General features: G+C 43.7%; 1 protein-coding gene across 1 annotated transcript in view; it reads right to left on the bottom strand.

The window, feature by feature from the left end:
- CMIP (c-Maf inducing protein) overlaps nt 1-13,557 on the bottom strand; it is a 143,607-nt gene extending 130,050 nt beyond the window's left edge. The window contains exon 1 of the mRNA XM_081202709.1: nt 12,327-13,557. Within this exon, the coding sequence (XP_081058835.1) occupies nt 12,327-12,623 (297 nt within the window). The 5' untranslated portion in view covers nt 12,624-13,557. The remainder of the gene's footprint in view (nt 1-12,326) is intronic.
- Nucleotides 13,558-23,291: the final 9,734 nt, after the last annotated feature.

The following is a 23,291-nucleotide window of genomic DNA, read 5'->3' on the forward strand; positions in this document are numbered from 1 at the left end:
ACAGAGGAGAATCCCAGGTGATGGATGCAGGCTCATGTTGTATCAGATATTGTCATGGATTTATTTATTTATTTGGTAAGTTGAGACGGGGGGGGGGGGTTACCATATGATCCCAGGGCCAATGACAGCAGCATAATATATAGTTATAAAAACAGACAGAACAGTTAGCTACTATAAAAACAAGCAAAGCTGTTCAAAACAGAACAGAACAATTACAAAATTCAGCAAAACTGGTAGATTCCTCCAAACAAGATATTTTAACTGTTGAAAGCCAGGGTTAAGAAATGCATCTCGCATACAGTGAAAGCTGAACAATGATTTTACTAGACCCATGTCTGTGGGGAGGGAGATCCGTAGCTTGTGGACTGCCACAGAGATTACCCTCCACTGGGCTGCCATTCTCTGTATTTCTGTATTTCCATAAGAGACCCCTCTGCAGAGAGTCTGTAGGAATGGAGATGATATTTCAGATATTTAGGGCCTCAGTCAGTTAGGGTCTACTTAGGATTGTTTTCCTCTTCACCAATACAGAGGAACTGGTGTGCTCACATTACAGCTATATTCACACTGTACACTTAAAGCTTTAAACAGTCACTGCTTCAGTTTGTTAAGGGTGATGAGAATTGTTAGGAGACCCTCACAGAGCAACAATTCCGAGAGTGGTTTAACAATCACTTCCCAGGGAATTCTAGGATAGGCTAGAGCGTGAAGTCCCTAGGGCCATCTCATACGCCCATCATGAGTCTGAAACCAGGAGCGGACCTGTGCAGTCAATGCCTACATAGGCACAAGGTTTTCAGAGGAAGCTGCAGCCCTCCAAGGTTTTGGGGCAGGGAGTCTATCCAAGCCCTACCTGGATATGCCAGGGATTGAGTCTGGGACCATCTGTGTATAAAGGAGAAGCTCTGCCACTGAGCTACCGTCCCTCTCCTAACTTGACACCTGCAAGAGAGCAGCAGGAGGATGTTGGCTGCCACTGGTAAACATGAGACCCTTCTGTGGTGCCACACGAGCCGCAAACCTTTGGCTCTCTGCCTTGCAGAGCATCTCATTTTCAGGAAACAATCCCTGGCTTGCTGGGATATGAAAGGGGTCCTCTTTCGCCAGCTGAGTATTTCAGCCAGCTGAAGTGGACGGGTGTTCCCAGCTACTAACCCCACTAGGCTCAATATTTTGAGACCACCTTGGAAAGCATATTTTTTAAAAACAACTAAAACTAACAATGTAATCAGATATCCTTTTCTAACTCCTCCCCAGACTTCTACCATCACACTTGCTTGTTTTCATTCCCTACCTCAACCTTGGGGACAGCGGCGAAATAGAGAAACTAAAGAGCCAAAGTTCTCAACATCCCCCCAAAGCAGAAACACTTGAAGTCACAAATACCTGATGCAGGTTTCCACATCCTCACACATCTCTGCTGTGAAAGGATTCCCTCTTACTCAGGACAGAATTTTCATCATATCTAGGGTTGGGAAGACTGGGTAATCCTGTCCAGAGGATGACTACAGTTTCCTTAGCACGTAGCGGTACCTTAGCCCACTAGCTCAACTGGTTGATAGGTGGGCACAGTTTTGAGGAAATAACTCACAGGCGAAATTGGAACTGGGGGGGGGCATTAGTTTCAGAGGTTCCCCTTCTGATTTACAAAAGAGAAGATACCAGCACCCCTCAAAATCTTTCAAAAATACTTTCAAAAATAAGGTAAATGCAACAAAAACCTTGCACCCCACCACGCATGAGAATATCACAAAATTTTCTCTCCTTTTGAAAATTCTGTATTTATTTATTTCCCTTCGTTATTTCATGGAGGGATTTTTTTGGGGGGTGGAATGCAGGAGAAATGTTCAGCACAGCACTAAATCTAAACCATCAAACCCAAGGGGATAATGCAGCACAAGCCACAACTCCTTGAGTTAATATTTTAAGTTCATAGAAATCATGAAATGTTTTGCATATGTCCCACAATCAATCTGCATCCTGGACTAGATGAGCTAATGCTCCCCCCCCCCCCTTTTGAGCTGCTTTGCTGAGAAAAAGCAAACAAATGAGCTCACCCTCCTGAAGGCCAGACCCTGTGAGGTGCAGCTTGATTCCTGCTCCCTCCATCTGCCAGACACACGACAATTGGCATAGGAACCATCATTATGGTTCAACGCCTGGGCCTGGATGTTCGCTCCCATGCCAAATAAGGTTTAAAAGCATATATAAATGTCTCTTATACGGGGAAATTATACTGAGCAGTATCATCATCTGAATTTGTACACGTTGGATACAAGTCATTCTCACTTTACTTGGTTTCTTCCAGGGAGCATTTTCCTCCTGTGCCATGTAGTTTTCCAATCAGTTTTTCTGAAAACCGACGGAGGCTGCTCTTATAATTAAGAGAGCAGCTATGCTGACAAGGCACAGGCTGAACTGACAAGGGAAGACTGCGGCTCAATGATGAGAACACAAGCTCTGCATGCAAAAGGTCCAAGGATCCATACCCAGCAGGTAGGTCTTGAAAACTCCCCCACCTAAGATCTTGGGGAGGTCTTGCTAGACATAGACAATGCTGAGCAAGATGGGAAGGCACCTTCCTATGCAAGGCATTCCCTGTTACATATTTTGCACTGTGATAAACACAAAAGGTCCCAAGTCCAACCCCTAGCATCTCCAGGTAGGGCTGGGGGAAATCTCCTGTCTGAAACCCTGGAGATCTGCTTCCAGTCAGTGTGAACAGTACTGAGCTAGATGATCAGCGGTCTGACTCATTATAAGGCAGCTTCCTATGTTCCTAGGACCAGAACCCACTCAAATATAAATTCCACTCCTTTGTCAACAATCTGCTAGCTGGACCAATGCCTGATGAAGCAGATCATACTCCACAAAAGCTCGTTCCGTTAAAGTCTTTTAAGGTACCACAATACTTGTTTTTTGTACGAACAGACTAATGCAGCTGCCCCCTCTAGAATTAGACCCAGGTTAGCGGCCTGATGTTGCTGCTAACAAGAATTACTTCTCAGAAGAATTATCTCCAGCTTCACCTCCCACAACTACAGAAGTGAAACTACAAACAATGTATCAACATCCACTTTTCGCTTCCTTGATGGAGGTTAATTGGTAACTTCGTTGTTATTGTGCAATCACACCCCGTCCTTATTAATCACAGACAGAGAGTTGACCAGATTCCTGTGAGTAAAAAAATATAGGCTTTCACCCTCTCTATTTTTCCCAGGCCGTCAGCATATACATGCATGCAAGGACTAAAAGCACACAGCGTTGCAGAATTGCTAAAGCCAAGCAGATCTGGGTTTGGGCTAGTATTGGGATGGGAGACTAGGGCATAAAAAGAGCCCTTCTGGATCAAGCAAAAGTCCCAGCTGGTACACTAGCCTGTTCTTGCAGTGGTTTATCAGATGGTGCATGCAAAATTTGAGCACAGCAGCCCTCTTACTCAGAATCCCATGAGCTTTACCTTGAGTTTAACGGCAGAAGGGAAGCAGGAGAGAAAGCTATACTATTTAGCACTTTGGGAGAACTGGAAAACAGTTCATGGTAGCTGCTGCTCTATACTGTTAGATAATTCTCTTTGGCAACAGAGACCACTAATTTAAACTTTTATATACATTTGATTTACATATACAAAAAAGCAACTCTGTCAAAATTCATGGTGGAGGTAGGGACAGTTGGATCAGTCTAATTCCAATGTGTGTCAGTTCCACCTGTGTCCATTCACACTTCTTATATTGTATTTGTGCTTTAATCTGTCATTTAAAAAAAAAAACCTATGCAGAAAAATTATTTTAAACCTATTTTTTAACTACAAACTGCATTTTTAATCATTTATTTTATCTCATCAAATAGATCTAAATTTACTTTAAAATATTAATTTTGGTACATGTTTTGAGCCAAAACCTTTACCACAAAATTATCAGACTGCACAATATGAAGCATAATTACATTCTGATCCACACAATAGACCAAGAAAACATCGGGTCAGTTTGCATTGGACTTCATAGAAATTGGATCCCTAGGTGGGTAAGAGAGAACTAAACAAATGTCAGGTGTGTTTTGAGCCATATTTTGTCAAATTATATGTAGACCTTAAGAAAGATTCATATATATAGCAACACGGGAAGCTGTGTTATACTGAGTCAGTATTGTTTACACTGAATGGCAGCAGCTCTCCAGGGTTTCAAATCAAGACTCTTTTCCCAGTCCTACGTGGTGGGGGTTGAACCTGGGACCTTTTGTAGGCAAAGCAGATTCTCTATCCACTGAGCTACAGCCCTTCCTTGCACTTGATCACAGTACTGACAAGAGAAGGCTTACAACTCTGGTTTAGCACCATATGCTCCAACTGCTCCTATTTAATAGGGACAGTCCCTATTTTTCGAGTCCCTGTGCTTGGTAATTCGCCTTGTCCAAATTCAGTCAACGTGAATTGCTAACATCACCATTCTTTAAGAGTTCAACCTCTCCCCCTGAGGTTCCTGGTGATTACTAAATCACTGGTGGGTGGGTGAGCGCATGCACACGAAGGCACCGTGCCATTTCACACACTGCAGTCACCAAGCTATATTTTGCACAGTTGGTAACTAATGCCAGAAAAACGTCTTATCTTCTACCAAAAGAGCGACCTCGCTCTTGGCTTTTTAAGTCACAGAAGCACAGGGTCACTGTTTAACAAATGAAGGCATCACACAAAAACAACGAAGAGCTTCAACTATGTGTAAAGAGGGCTCGGGAACTCATTGCTGGTGGGAGAACAGAGATTATAAACCTGTCTCCGTTTTCATCTGCAGGGTGGGAGAAGGTATGCATCACTCAATGCTGCCTCAAACAGAGGCAGAGGACTCATCATTTAGAGCTAATCCACTCAGGAATGGACACCAGATGATTTCCATTCTCACCACTCAATCACTCAAAATATGCAGAGTCACAGTAGAGAACGTGAACCACCAACACCATTGAAAGCAGTCTACAGTGTCGCTTCTGCTGTAGCTCATTCAGCGGTTAAAATCCTCCATATATCCAGCTCACATGAATGAACCAGCCTTTAGCTGCCATTCACAAAGTGCTGAGTTCATCAAGTGACCTCCATACCTGTGTGAACCAGCTGTAGCTCAGTGGCCACAGAACACATGCTTTGCATGCAGAAGGTCCCAGGTGCAACTCCTGACATCTCCAGGTTTTGTTTCTATGGATTAGATAGCAAGTGATGGAAAAGACCCCAAAGAGCTGCTGCCATATTAACCTAGATGAACAAACCACGTGCCTTGCTTTAAGGCAGCATCCTATATCCCAACATTTACAACTGAGGTAGGAAACCTTCAGCCTGAGGACCACATTCCTCTCTGGACAACATTCCAGGAGCCACATGCCAGTGCTGGGACAAGTCAGAGGGAAAGGTAGGTGGAACATTTAATGTAATCAATGAACAAATTTTCCCTCTATACAGTAGGCACACACAGACCCTCTCTATCCTCCATCCAGGCAGACAACAGGCACTATCAGAGTTCAAGAACACATTCCAGCCAGGCAAACATTCAAGGAGGGAGAGAACCAGGGCCAGGGAGGGGCGTGAACTGGGGGAGGGGGTGGAGTCCTGAGGGTCAGATCCAGAGGTCTGGGGGTATGCAACCAGCCTCCCACCCGGACTGAGGTTCCCAATCCCTGCTTTACAAGCAGAGTACAATACATGAATGTTTTATCAAACTGGTAAAAGAGACCACTTGGCCGTTTTCATTTCACAGCAGTGGGGATTTAAAGCTGGGCACAGGAATAACGTAGTTAAAGCAAAGGAAAGAAAGAAGAAACAGAAGAATGTAAAGAATCTAAAAATAGCAGAGAAGGGGAAAATCGGGGAGCAATAAATCTCTGGAATCATAGTGACACTGCTACCTGGGCCTGTTACTGGAATATAATCTACATGGATTTGAAAATAAATGTTGGCAACTTTTCCAATGAAAATGAGACAATTTTACCAATTAAATAGAAGGGAAATAAAGATTAGTGTATACATCTGACACCCTTTCTTGGATTCTCCATGCCTTGTCTCTGAGACACACACTCTATAACAGAGGGTAAGTCTACTGAATGAATGAATGTGTAAATATATAAATAAATAAAGGTGATACTGACTGCGGGTTTTCTTTTACAGATTTATGTGCAACACACCCAGCTCATATGTACCAAGAATTCCTGAAGTCTGAGCTGGCTTCCTATCAGATGCAGGAGCTAACTGCTGGGTCAAATGTCTGAACCAGGCTTTCAGGTTTTGATCCCTGGGAATATTTGGCTTTTAAAAATGCATCTCTACACTTGTGAGGGCTAGGAAATTGTTTCAAAAAATCTAAACTGGAAGCTTTCTATTTGCAATTGCCGGACCGAAAAGTAAGTACCATGGGTAGAAAAAGCCTACTGCCATCCCCTCATTTATTTTAGTTTATTAGTTTGCTATATTGGTTCAGGTGCTGCTGTTGCAAAGAATATGAACACCATACCATGAGCACAAATGCCGTAATGGATTTTAGAAATAAACAAATACTTAGACTCCTCTGGTGTTTGCTTTATAAAACTTCATCTGGCCCAGAGGAGAAAATTTGTCTATGTCCCTGAGCAACCAGTTACACAGAAAACAAAAGTTTGTAAATATTAAATTGTTCTATTGGGACATTAGGCGGTGGAACCAAGAAAAAAAAAACCCCAACATGTTTCTGCTCATTGGCACAAAATGAAATTATTATTATGAATTATCTTCCTGCATGACAGAAAAACAACCCACCCAGGAGTCGTGCATGCCTTGCAAACCTGCATCTTGTTTGAAGTGTCTTGCACAATGAGAAAGAACAGATAATAATGCAGATCAGGAAAACACATACTATAATAATTTATATCCCATGCTGATAACTACATTCTGAAAAACCAGTTCTCATAGAATAGTTCAACAGGCAGCTCACTAAATCAGTGGCAAAACTATGATGGATTCTAACAGAACTTATCTGTATCCAATATACAATTTTCTATATGAAATACTGTGTATAGAGTGGGAGGGGAAAGAGGTGGTTAGTATCCATCAAAACAGTTGGGATAGTCAACATCACTTTCAATTGAAACAGGTATGGCATGGGAAAATATATTGGAAGGACGCAAACTGTCCGACAGATAAACCTGAAAGACAAGAAAGAACAATATCTGAAAAGTTGCTAGTTTATTGCCTGTGTTTGTTGAGAGCTGGGTGTACCTCAGAGGTACCGTAATTACACAGCTTCCTCTGTGGGGAACAAGATAGAGAACTATACAGTGAAACCTTGGGTTACGTACCGTCCTCCTTACAAACGCTTCAGGTAACGAGCTCCGCTAACCCGGAAGTAAATGCCCCTAGTTGCAAACTTTGCCCCGGTATGCGAGCAGAAGTTGCGCGCCAGCGGTGAAGCAGCAGGAGGTCCCATTAGCAAAAGTGTGCCTCAGGTTAAGAATGGTTTTGCCTTAAGAATGGACCTCCAAAACAAACTGAGTTCATAACCAGAGGTAGCACTGTATAGGCCCCTTCTCAAGAGTCATCTTAAGAAATTTCTGTCTAACAAGTCATTGTTAAGAAGAGGCACCTAATCTGGCCATCTCCTGTTAACAGGCCTACTGTCTTTTGCTAGGGTACGTCTATGAGCAAAACATTGATTTAATGCTTTTGCATCCAAAAGATCATGCAGTGAACATTTTAGTTTCAATACACTGCCGTGGACCTGTCAGGGCCCACACTCTGCAAGGGGCCTCACTGCCAATCCCAGTGCCTCCTCCCCAGCTTCTTCTCACCATGCAGTGGAGGGAAAAGAGGTGCAGTAGCAGCTCCCTCACACCCCATTTGCCTGACACTCTCCTTCTGGGTGGTTGTGCTGACTGGACAAACAAAGAGGCAGCAATGACATGAGTGATGTGGGTCCAGTAAGGGCACCTGGAACCTCTAATACTGGAAGTGAACCAAACAGAGAGAAAAGAACTTGGGAAGAGAAACTGTGAGGACATCAGGAGCAGGTAAAATGGAAAACACTGGACACTCTTGACTGACTAGAAATAGATGGACCAGGCATTGCAGTTGGACTACCCAGTGACAATCCCCAGCAGCTGGTATTCTGGTGCAAAATGCCTCTGACACTGGAGGAGGAACATAGCCATTGTGGCTCACAGCCATTGATAGCTTTATCCTTCGTGAATTTGTCTATTCTTCTTTTAAAGCCATACAAGCTAGTGGCCATCTACAGTATATCTCTTGTAGGAGATAATTCCATAGTTTAACCATGCATGGTATGCAGATGATCAATATTAAGACTGCTTCCATCCTGATTCAAGAAGCATTTGTGTACTTTAAACAAAAATAAAAATCCATGCAAAACATCTTTTAATAACATCTTCAGACAGTCTGAGGGCTGCCATTGAATTTTTAATTTTATTTTTTAAGGAGAAAAAAAATGTTCTACCAACCTGCTACACTGAGTTGAGCTGGGACCAGAAATGCCCAGAGAATGATGAGACATGATCATGTACTGTTACTCACAGAAAAAAAGATGACTGTCCCCATACTTACATGAGGGCAGCCATCTTGTTCCCCCCTCTCCCCAACGATGTACCTGCGAGGAACAGCATGTTCATCATGGACCATCCCTGGTCCCACTGCTAGCAACTCCAAGCTGTAATGTCAGGGGGTGGGGAGCATTAAAAAAACAAAAAAAGCTGTCAGAGGATTCAGAGTTGTGGAGATTCCACAGCAGATCATGTTCTGATCCACAAATGAAATCAGTGGCTACAGATCAGGTGAGTTCACTGCTGAATTGTCTCACACAATAATATGTAATATGAAGCCATTGGACTGGCCAGGTCTGGAATAAATATTAGGAATCTGGCCTTTCCCCCTCTCCTGGTCAAGTTCTGCCCACTATAGTTTTAGCCGTGGCTATTCACTGCATGCACCCTGGGTTGCATCCTACATCAGATCCAGACTCATGCAGGGCTTATCTAAGGCCTGGGACAGGAGTCTCCACTTGGTTGAGAGGCACAGGGCATTCTTGGCATGACAGCGTAGGTCCAGCAGGCCCCTAACAGAAGGCCTCAGCCAACTTAACCCTCCAAGGCCCAGGACAAGTGTACCTGACTGCCCTTGACTCTGCACGGGCCTGCCCACATCTGCTTCCTGGCATGACTGATTCTGGCCTTGGCCTGGCCCTTTTTCACTTTCAGTACCAGCATCTTACTAAAATGATGCCCAATGTTATAGGCGCTAGAATGGCTGACAAAATGGCAGTAAACAATGACACCATCCACAGCTGCTTATTTGACGTGATATTAAATCAGGAAATGTATTCAAGAAACATCTGATCCATCTCTAGAACTAGAACAGGGCTGGAGAACTTGTGGCCTTCCTCCCATCAACCAGCTATCAGGGATGATAGAAATTGCAGTCCAAAAACATCTGGAGTGTCATAGATTCCCCACTCAACTTAAAATCATGGGGTTATTTCCAAGTCAGTTGTACCCATAGTAAGTCCATTGAAACTACTGAATCTTAGTCGTGTCTGTTAACTCCACTGGGTCTACTCCAGGTAGGACTAGCTTCCATATAACCCAGAAATTTGGGAGTGGGGTTGCAGGCCATCCAGTCTGTGTGCTTTATGCCATAGTAATAACTATTTATATACCACCTGTTGGCCTTAATAACTTAAGGAGAACCCTGTGGGATCATGCCACCAGCCCATTCTAGCCCAGCTTCCTGTTCTCACAGCAACCCATCAGATGCTCACAAGCAGGACCCCAGGAACTGGTTTTAATATGCCCCCCTCCAAAGCAGCATACAACCATAACAAAGCATTTTGTGTAAAAAAAGCTTAGAGGTTTTGACAGCTAAGTGGTATAAAAATACTGCGAAATAAATGTAAAAACCTGTCACACAACCACCAAGAGAAAGAAGTCTTCCTAAAAAAATCATGGAAGGAAAGTTCAAAATCATCTGTTTCTGTGTCAAGAGAAACCAAGGCCTGCACAGATGTTCTACTGTATACAAAACTGGGGAGTGGGGGAGAGGGAGAAATAAACAAAGCTTTGATAAAGCAACCAATGTGAATTCACCCATGTTTGCAGTTCTGCGTTGTAAACATGTCAAAGGTCACTACAATTTGATAAGCTTGTATCATTTACACGTGGTGCCAGCTTGTCTTTTAAAATATATATTTATATTCAATTGGTAGGGGTCACAATCCTCAAATTGGGTTGCAGCTTGAACTGAAGATGGGCTGTAACCATATTTTGTAGACAGGAAAAAAATGGATGGGGAAAAAACACAGGGATGGAAGAAAAAGGGTGACATGGGACACAGACTGCGACACACACAGAGAAGGTAAAAATAAGAAGAAGAAAATGAAGGCTGCCATCTATGCACACTTGCTTAGAAATTAGCTAATTGATTTTTAGGAGACTCCAGGGCTGTAAAAGTGGCTTTCATACTGCATGTGTGAGTCAGAAGTGGAAATGAAAAGCCAGTGTGACTGTAGTGACTAGAGGGCTAGGCCTAGGAAGAACCAGGTTCACTTTTCCACTCAGCCACAAAGCTCACTGGGACTGCACACACATTGTACATTTAAAGCACATTACTTCCCCCAAAGAATCCTGGGAGCTGTAGTTTAAGGGTGCAGGGGGACTGTAACTCTGATACACTGCAGCTCCCATTCATGGGCAGCCTTCATGACCTAGCACCAGTCACTGTCTCTCGGCCTAACCTACCTCACAGGGTTGTTGTGAGCATAAAATAGGGAGGGAACCATGTGCATCACCTAGAGCTCCTCAGAGGGAAGGTGGGCAAAAAAGATTTTTTTTTAAAGTAGTAATAATAAAGAAAGGTTGAATGGCATGGATTTACGAGCTGTATGGAATTCCATAGCTGTATGGAATATGCACCAAATTTTTACATTACATACAATCTACAGCATGCCATGCTATAAAAATGGGGAAGGGCTTCTTGGACTCACAGTTAGGCAAGCTTTGTTCTAATGAATGGGAGAGGCTCCATTCTTCCATTCATCTCAATGGAGCATGTGTAGCAGAAGGAAGTTTTGGAGACGAAATGCACCTTTCTGTTGTAGTTTCTCTTCCTTATCCTGACTAATCCTCAATGAAAGATGGGGGAGAGGGAGGGAGATGGTGAATTAAATTCCTGTGCTATCCATAATGGGGATGGGTGGGAAATAGAATACACACGGGGGGGGGGGGGCGGGGACCTAGAACCAAAGTCAAGGCCCAAATCACTTTTACCACTCATCGTAAAAGTACTGCACAGCACAGCAACATTACAAAAGTCCTATCAATCCATTCAAACTATACAATGCCTTTCCACATTCAATACATTATCTTCAGCTGCACTGCTACACACATTTACCTGGGAGTAAGTCCCGCTGAAAATAATGAGGCTTACCTATAAACAGACATATAAAGGGTTACAGTTTTCCTCTACAGGTTATTTGTTTGGTTTTCAAGTCAACTTTAATTTCACATCACAGTTCTAAACCAATGCACACTTTATTATTTCAAAGGTTAAGGTTTTTTAAAAAAGAAAAATAGATGCAGTACTTGGAGGGGGGTGCGGTAGACCAAAAACACAACCTTCCACCATGAGATGTTACTTTGGGCTAATTCTCATTAACAAATATGCTCAGGGAAAAAAGAGTCATTAAAAGACAAGACTTCATCAACCTACATTAACATCAGATATCCCAGTTGCTCAAGGGCAGGAAGAGTTCTGTAAGATTTTATTTTATTAACTTGGCCTAAGGTAGAAACAATCTTCAGCTAAGTGTTGCCTCTTATGTTTTGGTCTTTAGATAAGATCAGACAGATTTTTCCATGCATATGCACTCGCAGGTTTTTAAATTTTGCATTATTTTAAAAATTTGGCGTGCAATGTACAAAAACGATTTTTAAAAGAACAAATGCATTATTATTTTGAGATTCCCACATTTACAAGCCCCATGGACAGCCAGCCAAAACCACTTAGAGCAGCTTCCTAACTAAGGCTGCAAGGCAACGTTTCCTCTATAAAAGAAAGGTTTGCACAACCTTCCGATACACAACCCAATAATCATTCGTGTGGGTGGGTGGACATCCGTTGCTACCATTTTCGCCTGACACCACATCTCAGGGGGAGAACGAAGTCGACGCTTCAATATCGAGATTGTGAATACAGTACACACAGAGAGATCCCTCCCTTCCCAGAAAGGAGAGACTCCTATTCTTTTGGAGCAGGGGGGAGGGGGGTTGAAGGCAGCTCTCACATAGGAGGAGAGAAACGTGTTACTTACTGTTGCTGACGTGAGGCTGTTATCCGCCAGGGTCAAGTGATGAGGTTCCCACCTCCTCAAAAATTTGGAGGTGAGGATCTTGCTGAGGAATGTCCGGGGGTGCCTGATGACACAAACCTGGATATCTCCTTCTTGAAGCAGCTTATATCTCATCCCACTGCAGTGGACGCCTCGCCTGCACAGCGCGGCCCCCATTTTATTCCCTTCCGTTGCAGACATTTCGCCCAGCAAAGGCTTGCTCTCCTCGATCTGTCTATGGTCGCTTCCTCCACCACCGCAGCTGCTACTGAAATCCATCACAGCTTAAGAGGGAGACGGTCCGCTCGGCTTCTTTTGTTTTATTATTATTATTACCCTCTGGGGTGTTTTTTGGCTCCCCACCCCTCCCCACCACTCGCTTGCTTGCTCTCCCCCCACCTCCTCCCCCGAAATCGTCCAGGAAATTTAAAAACGTAGAAAAACACACAAACATATACAAAATCCAGGGGTTTTTCTACCCCCCTACAAAAGAGCAAGAGAGAGGAGGAGGGGTGAGAAAAGCAACACCCCCCTTAAAAAAAAAAGCACCACCAAACAAACCCAATAGACAGGCGCGCGCGCGCACAAAGAGGAAGCGACCGGAGGGGAGAGAAATCCTTATTGGAAACTTCAAAAATTAAAGCTTCTTTCTTTCCTTGCGTCGCTGTTGCTGCCGCTTTGATCCTCGCCTCCCTTTTTCTGTTTTCTGACTGTGGGCTGCGGGGGTGGGGAAGGGGGTGGCGGAGGATCTTGTTGCTCAGTTTCCCAAATCCATGCTGGAAAGGAAAGGTCGATCCCGACGCACAGGAAGCCGGAGACAAAAGGCAGGCTTCATCCAAAAGGCAGGCGAGGAGAGGGAGGGTGTGGGAATCCTCTTTTGTGCGAGTGGAAGCAGCGGAAGGGAGGCGCGGGGCCGGGGGGGGGCGAGTAGAAATGGGGGAAAGGTTTCTGTCTCCCCGGCTCCTTCCTTGTTCTTGCCGTGCACGTCTGAACGGGCTCCACAGACGCGCGTTGCGGGGGACGAAGGGAAGGGCTGGCTGGGCGCGCGTCAGGATAGACGGGTGGATGGGTGCGCGTGGTGTGGGAAAGGGAGGAAAGGCGCGTGGAGCCGCCGCCTCTTCCTCCTCCTCGCCGCCGCCGCCGCCGCTCCTCCTGCAGCTGGGCAAGGAAGAGACACGAGCTTCGCTGAAAGATTGTTGCGGGAGCAGCTCCGGAGGCTCGCCTGATTGGTCCCTTCGGTCATGTGCGGCCCGCTCTGACGTCAATGCCAGCTGGAAGAGCCGCTTTGCAGGGCTGCTGCTCTCTCTCTCTCTTAAGGCAGACTGGGGGCGAAAGGGGGGTCAGCGCCGCGGGGGTGCGCGGAAGCTCTGTGGCACGCGCGCCGCGAAGTGTGTGGGGCGGGGGGTTCAGCTCAGGGGTATAGATGGAGGGGGACCGTTGTTCTGGGAGGAAAAAAGGAAGGCGCGGCGGGCGGGGGGAAGGAGTGTAATGAATCGTGGTCTTCTTTTCTTTATTATTATTGTTAAATTAAAATAAAACGTAAATTATAAGAAGAAGATCTCTCACCTTGTGTGGGAGAGTGCTTTTTAATGTGAGTTGTGGTTTCCCCCCCCCCACTGTTATAATAATTAGCTTGATTGTTTGAATGGAAAGGAAAGGTGGGTTATAAATGTTGTTAGTTGTTTATATATTATATGAAATCAGCAAGCATTATTATCAGTCATATTATTAATCACTATTAAGATAGGCCATATTAAATGCTAGTCCTACCCAGAATAGACCCACTGAAGTTAATTAAACGTGACTAACTTAGGTTCCTTAATTTCAGCAGGTCTGCTTGGAGTAGGACTTAGCTGAATGCAACCCATTAGTAGTACTAATAGTGGTACTAGTACTATTATTTATTACGCTTTTTTTTACTTAAGTGCACAAGGAAATTTAAAAATAATACAATTACTAAATAAGCCTCATGTAAAAATCAAAATATTATATTTTATACCCTGCCTTTTTAGAAAGCGCACAAGGCAGCTTACATTAATTCAATGTAATACCAAATAAATATGTAAAATTATTATTATTATTTCCCACATTTTTGCAAAAATATACATGGCAGCTTACATAAAATAAATATAATTCCAAATTCACGTCATGCTGGATTTTAAAATATTTAAGATTTCTTTTTTAAAAAATAACCTTAAAACAAATGCATACTAACAAGCAAAACTAAGGTGGTATACACACCAAGGTGTTAAAGCATATGTGAATAATACAGATCCACTGTCCAGTATGGTTTAAATTTGGGATGGGGAACCTGTGGGCCTCCACATGTTGTTAGACTACAACTCCAATCATCCTCAACTATTGGCCATGCTAGAAGGGGTTGATGGGAATTAGAATCCAACAGCATTTGGGGTGCCAGAGGTTCCCCAACTCTGATTTACATGTTATAGTCAAAACAAATTCAGAACTCTTCATGGGAACTATTTTTAGGACATGACAACTCCTTACAACTTCCCCTTTTTGAAGGAAAAAAAGCACGAAGACAATGAAAGCTGTTAACATACTGATGTTAGCATGAATGAAGAGCCGTGCGTATAAATATATGTGCTTCCATAACAGCTGCCAAATTTGACTTGAATTTTGCTCCTGATCAATTTTATGAAATAATGCATTTCCCAAACTTAACATGTTTCAATGGAAAAGGGTGTAGTGGGGAAAAAATGTTTTTGCAAGAATGATTGCCAGTGAGATCTTATTCATATCAGCCTTCTACAACCTGTTGCCCTCTGATGTGTTTCGTTAGACTTGGTTTTGTGCTTGTGTACAAAGCCCTTTATAACTGCATTATAAAGTTGCCAGCAACATGAAGGCTGGGAACATTGACCCTGCAGTGTGGGAATCCCTTGCAGACAGGTTGTGTATTCGCAGCAATGACCAGAGGAGAAATGACCACTGGGAGGAGCACAGAGAGAAGAAACGCCATGGTGCATCTGCACGAGCAAAAGCGAACACCTTCATTTACCCTAGCTGCAATAAAATGTGTCTCTCTCCCATATCAGCCCCTACTGGCCTAGCAGGCGCTGTCACTCTCCAACAGTGTGACTTTACCACTGATGGCGCACTCTTCCATTGTCTGTCGAGACAGATGCCAACAAAAAAACAAATCCCTGAACAACTTAGGCCCAATAAACTATACGGAGCACCTTACTCCATACGTTCCAAGTCAGTAGCTGGAGGAATGCTATTAGTGGCCTCCCACTACTCCCACTACATTCTTCTCCATTTCTAAGTGTGGTTATGAGACTCAACAAGGAGTTGTGCCTTCAGTGCAGTCAGCCCAGCCCAATGGAACTCTGTTACATTAGAAAACAAGCTAGCACAATTTCGGACGCCAGGTGAAAATAGCTTTATTTCAGCAGGCCTGTGCACTATGAATGTTGCTCTAATGTTTCTACTTTCACGTTTTAATCTTTGTCTTAAATTTTGTATATTGTATGTTTGTTTGTTTGTTTGTTTGTTTGCTTGCTTGCTTGCTTGCTTGCTTATCATTGCATTTATATCCCATCTTTCCGCCCCCACCCCCAAGGGGTTCAAGGTGGTGTACATGGTTCCCCCTTCCTCATTTAATCACCACAACAAACCTGTGAGGCAGGTTAGACTGAGGGACTGAGTTTCGTGGCCAAGTGGGGATTTGAACCCTGGTCTCCTAGGTCCTAGTCCAACACTCTAACCACATTGGCTTTCACTTTATTTTCCTGTCAGCTACTTTGAGACATATGAGTGGGAAGGGGTTTATATAAATTCCTTAATACATCAAAATACAATGAGGGGCACCATTGTTTATTTACTGATTAAATTTATATCCTGCCCTTCTAAAGGAGCCCAGGGTGACATAAAACAAACAATGAAACAAAAAGATCTTTAAAACAATTCCAGTACAGATGCAGATTGGGAAAGATATCCGTTTAAAAGACTTGTCAAAAGAGGAAGGTCTTCAGTGGGTGCCAAAAAGACTACAGAGACAGTGCCTGACTAATATTCAAGGTGAGGGAATCCGAAAGGGCAGGTGCCTCAGCACTGAAGCTTGGCTCCTAAAGATAAAAGGTAAGGTAAAGGACCCTGGATGGTTAAGTCCAGTCTGAGGCAGCAACTATATTATGTGGAACGGACCTCCTGATCAGATGGTATCTGAGCACAGTGATCAGTTGAGTACATAAGGGGTGAGACAATCACTGATCACTATGGTCACCCATACTTTTTCACATGAGATATTTTGGCTAGGCCTGAATAGTTTTCTTACCTCAGGAAGCAGGATGGGGACAGCTGGGCGAGGTGGCAGATCCAGGCCCCTGAGGAGCGCTCCACTCGCTGCCTTCTGCCCTGCCACCTGGAGAAGAGCAGGGCCACTGCTGCTACCACCTGCTCCTCCCTGCCCTTCATTTTTATCCCCCACCACCTTCAGGGTGCTGGGGCCGCTTCCAGTCTCCTCAGGCAGTAGAGGAGGAGGTGGGTGGGTCGGTGGGTGGGTGCCATTGTCTCTTTGGTCTCAAGTGGCATAATGTCTTGGGCCCGCCCTCACTCAGATGCAAATAACACCATGCGCAGCAAAAACAAATTTCAGATGTCAGATTTCCTTGGCAAATCACAACGTGCCCATTAAAACAAACAAACAAATAACCCTACTTTTAAACATCACGTACAAAGAAATTCATGTATATCTAAATGAAAGTATGTTAAACTTAAAATTCTGAGACTGTCTGATGACAAAACACAGCGATCGTTCCGGAATTTCCCCCACTCATTAGTTACTACAGATAGGCAAGTTTTTATCATGTGTGCTGAAATTTACCTCACCATTTGGCAGGACTGCACAGTTCAAGCATAGCTAATGCACTCCATGTATCTTTGGACCAAACTGCCATCAGCCCTAGTCAGTATGGCCAATGGTCAGGGTGGTGGAAGTTGTAGCCTAGCAACATTTAGAGGATGCCATGTTAGCTACCTCTGACCTAGTTACTTTGGGCTGAGAAAGTGCTCACCTGAGACAGTTTAGACATCTGTGTGGGTTTGCTGAAATGCAGTAACCAAGCAAAAATCCCAGCCTCACAAGCTGATTTTCTTACATTTTGCATCAGGGTATGTCACAACCATTGCAGAAAAAGGCATAGGAAGCCGGTATCTGTGGTGAGCCTTTTGACCACTGTTCTTCCTCTAAACGTTGCCTTACTGGAAACAAAAATACCACTCAAAGTGTGTAACTCATCTTCCAGCCAAGTGCGACCCTGTCATCTCTTGATTTGGTAAATTAAAATATTTTTACAATATTTTGTATCGATTTAAGAGTAATATAAACTGTATTACACAAAGAAAAAGGAGAGGAGGGGGAAAACAAAAACCCAATAGGAACTACAGAAATGATGGGTGGCACAAATCAGATGTCGTATTTTGTAATAAAATAGTATAATTACTCAAGCATTCCAGATTTTACAGGAATCCAGTGTAAGTTGCTATTGTAAGTGGTGTTTGTTCATGTACAAAATAAAATTTCACCAGTTACATAAGAAGTATCCAGTGTAGCTGTGCCTAGCAATGTTCAAAGATGGAGTGTAACTTTTTCCAAAATAGAAATATTCAAAACGTTCTTGTACCAAAGCATAAGGTCCAAGTCCTGAATTTCCCCCCATGTTTGTATGATGGATAAGGATGCAGCAACCAATAAAAAGAGTACTAAATATTTTAATATAACCATATTATTATAGGAGAGCAAGAAGGGGAAATGATTGAGCAACTGCAACAATTTATTTGGAAACCAGAGACCAAAATTATTTTGTATACTAAATTTGAGTTGATATCATGTAAGCATGTGACTGGCAAATTTGGAAAACATCTGAATGCATGATCCAACTCCAGGTAGTGGTTGGAAGAAGAAGAAAAAAACGTTTGAACTGTTTGTGTAACAATTGGGGTTTATGTTGTAAAAAATGGGGATCAGCCATTGTGTCTACAAGTCAGTCTGCAACCTCCAGCTTAAAGGGAACTGAAGCTATGGAGAGGTAAGTTGTGCATGTGGAGAAGCCCTCCTCTCTTCACCTGCAAACTTCTTTTTCTGTTAATGCCAGACCACCAACACCACCCACTTACGATCTAAGTGAGCTGGGACACTTCTGCATTTAACCACAGAGAAATGTTGCTGTCACTTTTGGCTTTGGTTCTTAACTTGCTGAAAATGTATTCTGCATTGCAGGTAACATGCTGGGGGGGGGGGGGAAATTCTGACTAAAGAATGAGGTTGGTCCCTCACATATGATATGAGGCACCCAACACCTTACATCAAAATGTGGCTTCTTGAGAGCCCATGCCAAAAGGTGAGCCAAAGGAACATGGAACAGAAAATCTGCGTTCTGTAGCACCAATAGATCCCAATAGCTTAAGAGCATTTCAGAAGGTTTGATTCCAATCAAAACAAAATCTTTGGATGAAGGAGGAGGAAGTGGTGGGGCTAGATGGTTTATTTAAGTTCTTCAGAGTTTGCAGACTCTTAGGTCAAAGCCAGAAGGATAATAAAGTACCGTACTTCACACTCTCATAAGCCCTCTTGACTAATGGAGACTCCTGTGATCAACCTTTCAAGGGAATTGTGGCTGAGCCTTTCCACCCCTTGCGCTTGGCCTTTAGTGCCCATTTCCTCCTTCCAACAGGAAGTCCTATGGCATCTTCCTTGCAAGGCAATAGTACTGGTGTTTTTGTTACTAGACGCAGGTCCTGCTATGTGCACATAATCGGTTTCCAAGAGATAGTTTGTAAGGCAAGCATTTGTATAGTGAGCTGGCAAATTCCATTATTCCCTATGGAGAAAACCAAGGCGTTCCTGTCCATCTAATGCTCTCTCTCTGACTGCGCTTCCCAAGATTGCACTAGGCTGGAGAATCTTTCCAAGTGCTGAAAAACTGCTCACTGATTTGTGTTCAGATACCTGAATCAGAAACTTTTGTAGTGATAATAGGGTAGAAATCCTTTACATGCAGAAAACTGAAGTTTTGTATGCATAGCATAGCAGAACCCGTGTGTATTTGTTTTAGGGTGCTTCCAGATATGAAAGCGTGACATTCCTATCTGGTTTTCTCTGTGTGCATGTTTGGTGCATTCACTTCCACATGTTCCCATTCTTTCAGCCATAACATTCATTGCAGTGGATGGAGCTTGATGGAATGTATCTGGGTGGTTTGGGGCTCCCTACCCCCCCCCCCAGCTTCTTCTCTCAATCACTCCTACCTTTAAAAAGAAAAAAAATCCAGGTACTCTGCAAGAATACATGTTACCAACATGGTTTCACATCAGGCAGGTCAGAAGTGACTTGCCAGGTTGAGTGGAGCCACTATGATAGCTTAATGGCAACCGGGTCACTGGTGGAATCTCCACACACATTTAAAAAAAACACTGTGAAAATGATTTTTAAAAAAAGTTTTGAAAAATATATTGAATTTGGCATAGCTCACCATCGCCATCTAGTGTCCCATTAGTATATTGCACTTTACAACACACTTTAAAAGTTTTTATTTGCAGCTGTATAGCTAAGTCCACTGTTACTTACCAATACACTGGGGAGATTAACATGGTGCATAGGGCTCTTTTTCAGGGTTCTGTAGTTGCCTGAAGCCATTAGCACTAGCTTCCTTGTCACATTTTAAAGACAGCTCACTACTGAGAGTCCAGTTTCTGGCCCAGGTCCAAAAAGCCAGAAGTGTAATCTAAGGACAGGCTTGTGGCAGGTCCCAGAAGAGGCAGAGGGGAAGTGAAGGATCCTATAAAACAAAGGTAATAAAAATGGTGCCCTCCATATAGTGTCATGGTAGAGAGCGTGGTTTGCTGTCTGCAACCCTGAGCAAGAAAAGCAGGGGTGGGGGAGAGTTGTACATGAAATGCTGTTGCAGGTCGCTCTTGTAGTAATCTTAGCCAATTTTTCTCAACATATCATTTGCATCTTCACTTCTCTGGAATCAGCATCTGTTGTTCATCCACTTTTTGCTGAGAGTCAGATAACATCACTGCCAAATTTCTACAGTCCATTGTTTTCTGTGTGGCCCTCTTGTGTTCTTTTCAGACCTGACTTGTGGTGATTGGTGGGGTTGTAAAAAAATACAACTAGAGCAGTTTGTCCAGTGTCAACAAGCAAAGTGCTATTGAAGCTTTTAAGGGCTACTCCGCCTGTAACCAAAAGCTTTCTGTTTGCAGGTTCGTCCTGTTTTATTGTTTATTGATTAGTACAGCTGCAGGTTTAGTGATGAATTGCCCCTTAATTAGTCAGCTGCTGTTCCCCATCAGTCTTCCTGTGTGTGCTTTAGTTACCGGCTTCCTTGCTTTGCCCCCCTTTTCCCTGAAACAAAATTATGCTGTTTCACTATATAAGAAATAAAAGGAGGGAAATGATGAAAGAAAACAAGCAATTAAAGCACACACACACACACACCCCCCCCGTTACAAAAGACGTCAGCTGACTAATTAGAGGGTAATTGACTCTTAAGTACCCCAGCCACATTGAATATGGAACAATAACATGAACTGAACGTGCAAAGAGAAAACATTTAACTAACATTTCAGGGAAACTTTGCTGAATAGATGTCCTTAATAATAAATATGGCAGAAGGGTTTTGACCATAAAGAAGGGCATTGCTGGATAATAAAGGGGGTCCATAGAACAGCCATTTTAATGCCACTTCCTGTTTTACTGAGAAAAGCATAATTGTTTCTAGTGAAGCAAGCCAATATCAGGAAAATGCACAGGCACAACAAAATGATATTAAAATACAGAAACATGGCACAAATGTTTAACAAGTGACATCCTTGAAGAGGAAGTTTTCCATCCTCCTTTGGAAGGTAAGCAAAATCAAATGAGTCACTTTACGGATGGAATTCTATGACTGTGGTGCTATGACAGAAAGGTTTGCCACTCCTCACAGCTCCCAGCTTAGCTTTATAAGATGATGTCACACTGTGGAGCGTGGCCTCCACAGAAGGCCTGAGATTGTGAGGAGGTTTAGTTGCTGTGAAATATCTTAACAGAGATCAGCTGAATCTCACTGGGATAATAGAAGAATGAGCTGAGCCAGATAGATATTTCTCCTCAAAAGTCTATAATACATGTGAGACTCCTGTTCACACTGGTTCAGCCTCTCCTAAATTGGACACCCCACCTTAAACATGCCCATATTTCATTGGATCCCAGGACTGGATGCCCACTTTCCTATCTGTCCTACACAGAGGAGAGGTTATCTCAGTGAGTGAGTGTGCAGTGACTGACATGCACCCATGACAGCCATTTTGTGTTATTAAATGCCCCATGGCAGCCATTTTGTAACTGGCTCCCACAGCACTTCCTCAAAATTCCAAATGTGCCCACTGGCTAAGAAAGTTCAGCAATCCTTGGTCTACAGAGCAGTTGTGAACCCATTTGCAGAATGTGGATCCTTATGTAGCAAAAATGGCACTACCCATGCACAAAAGAGGTATCAGCAGGGTCAGGGAAACCCAATGTACAAGCAATATTTTGGGGCAAAGCCCTAAGGGGGCAGGGGCGAGACTCAAAAATAGCACAACAAAGACTAAAAGTCCTCTGTGGGCATGGAATGCTGGATGACTGACTGGGTGGGAAAACTGAGGAGAAGGAAAATGGAATAAGGTATGTTGGAAAAGGTCGTGGCTGGCTGGAACCCTGAACAGGAGCACTCTATACAACAAAATTTTGCTGCAGCCCTCATTTGTGTGTAAATAAGAAAAGATACAGATATAAGTAAAACATTACCCTAACGTATGTTGATTCTTTCATTTACAATGCACAATTAACAAACGAAGGGGGTATGCATATTTGACCCTGTGCTGTCAACTGTGATAGAATGGCGGGGCAGGACCTGTCTGTGAGGAGGACCCCAGGACTGGAGTTCAGGCAGTGAGAGGGATGGGGCTCTGTCCTGCCATCACAGGACACCATGAGGGAAAAGTTGGTTGAGTCAGTCTCTACCCTGCCTTCAGAGAATGACCTTCCCAAGGGAGCTGAAAAGCCGGTTGGCCAATGGATGGAGGCAGCTAGAGAAGTGGACTCAGGCCCTGTTGCTGCTCTTTGCACTGGCCTGCACAGATTTAGCAACTGCCAAAGAAGCATTTGCTCGCAGCTTAGTCTTCTTGCTTAAGCATAAGAACTATACAAAAGATGTACTCTGCCCCACTCTTTAAAGGTGAAATGGGAAGGGCGTGTCAGCTATTGGGAAGATATTCTATAGCTCTGCACATGGACCTCTGAACTGTGTGTCCTGTTCACTGAGCTGAGGTTCAGGCCGTGTGCTGATTCCTGGAGTAAAGCTTTCAGGTTTCCTCAAGCCGGGAGTCCAAGTACTGCGTCTCTGAGGGCAGGAGCCAGAACAGCATGTTTCTTTCTCCTGGGAAGAGTCGGAGCTTCTCCCTCGTGTTGCCTTGCTCTAGCAAAGGATCCAAACAGCGCACGCATTCTCTGAGCCTTCCTGCTTTTGACAAAGAGGCAGGCGATTCCCATTAAACCAATTCCAGCTCTGGCTGATATGTATGCCAGGCAGAACTCGGAAAGACCTAACAGAAACCAGATCAGTTTCTTTCTGGTGGAGAAGTAGCGTGGAAATCCCGAGAGGATTAGCAACCTAGGGATGAAAGTCAGTCGAGTGCGTTTCTGGACATTGCATAATGATTCCTGGACTCTGATCTCAGCAACGAGCATGGCAGGAGTATATTTTTTTCTGGAAAGCTCCGTAACCTTTTGCTCATCTCTGGCACTTACGTGTTGCTTAGTATTAATGATTAATACCAGTTGCTGGGAATCGCAGGTGGGCAGAGGCTGTTGTGCTCATCTCCTGCTTGCAGGCTTCCTGCAGGCATCTGGTCAGCCACTATGAGAACAGGATGCTGGACTAGGTGAGACATTAG

This window comes from Podarcis bocagei (genome assembly GCF_964188305.1).
Source record: "Podarcis bocagei genome assembly, chromosome: 7".
Classification (NCBI taxonomy): domain Eukaryota; kingdom Metazoa; phylum Chordata; class Lepidosauria; order Squamata; family Lacertidae; genus Podarcis; species Podarcis bocagei.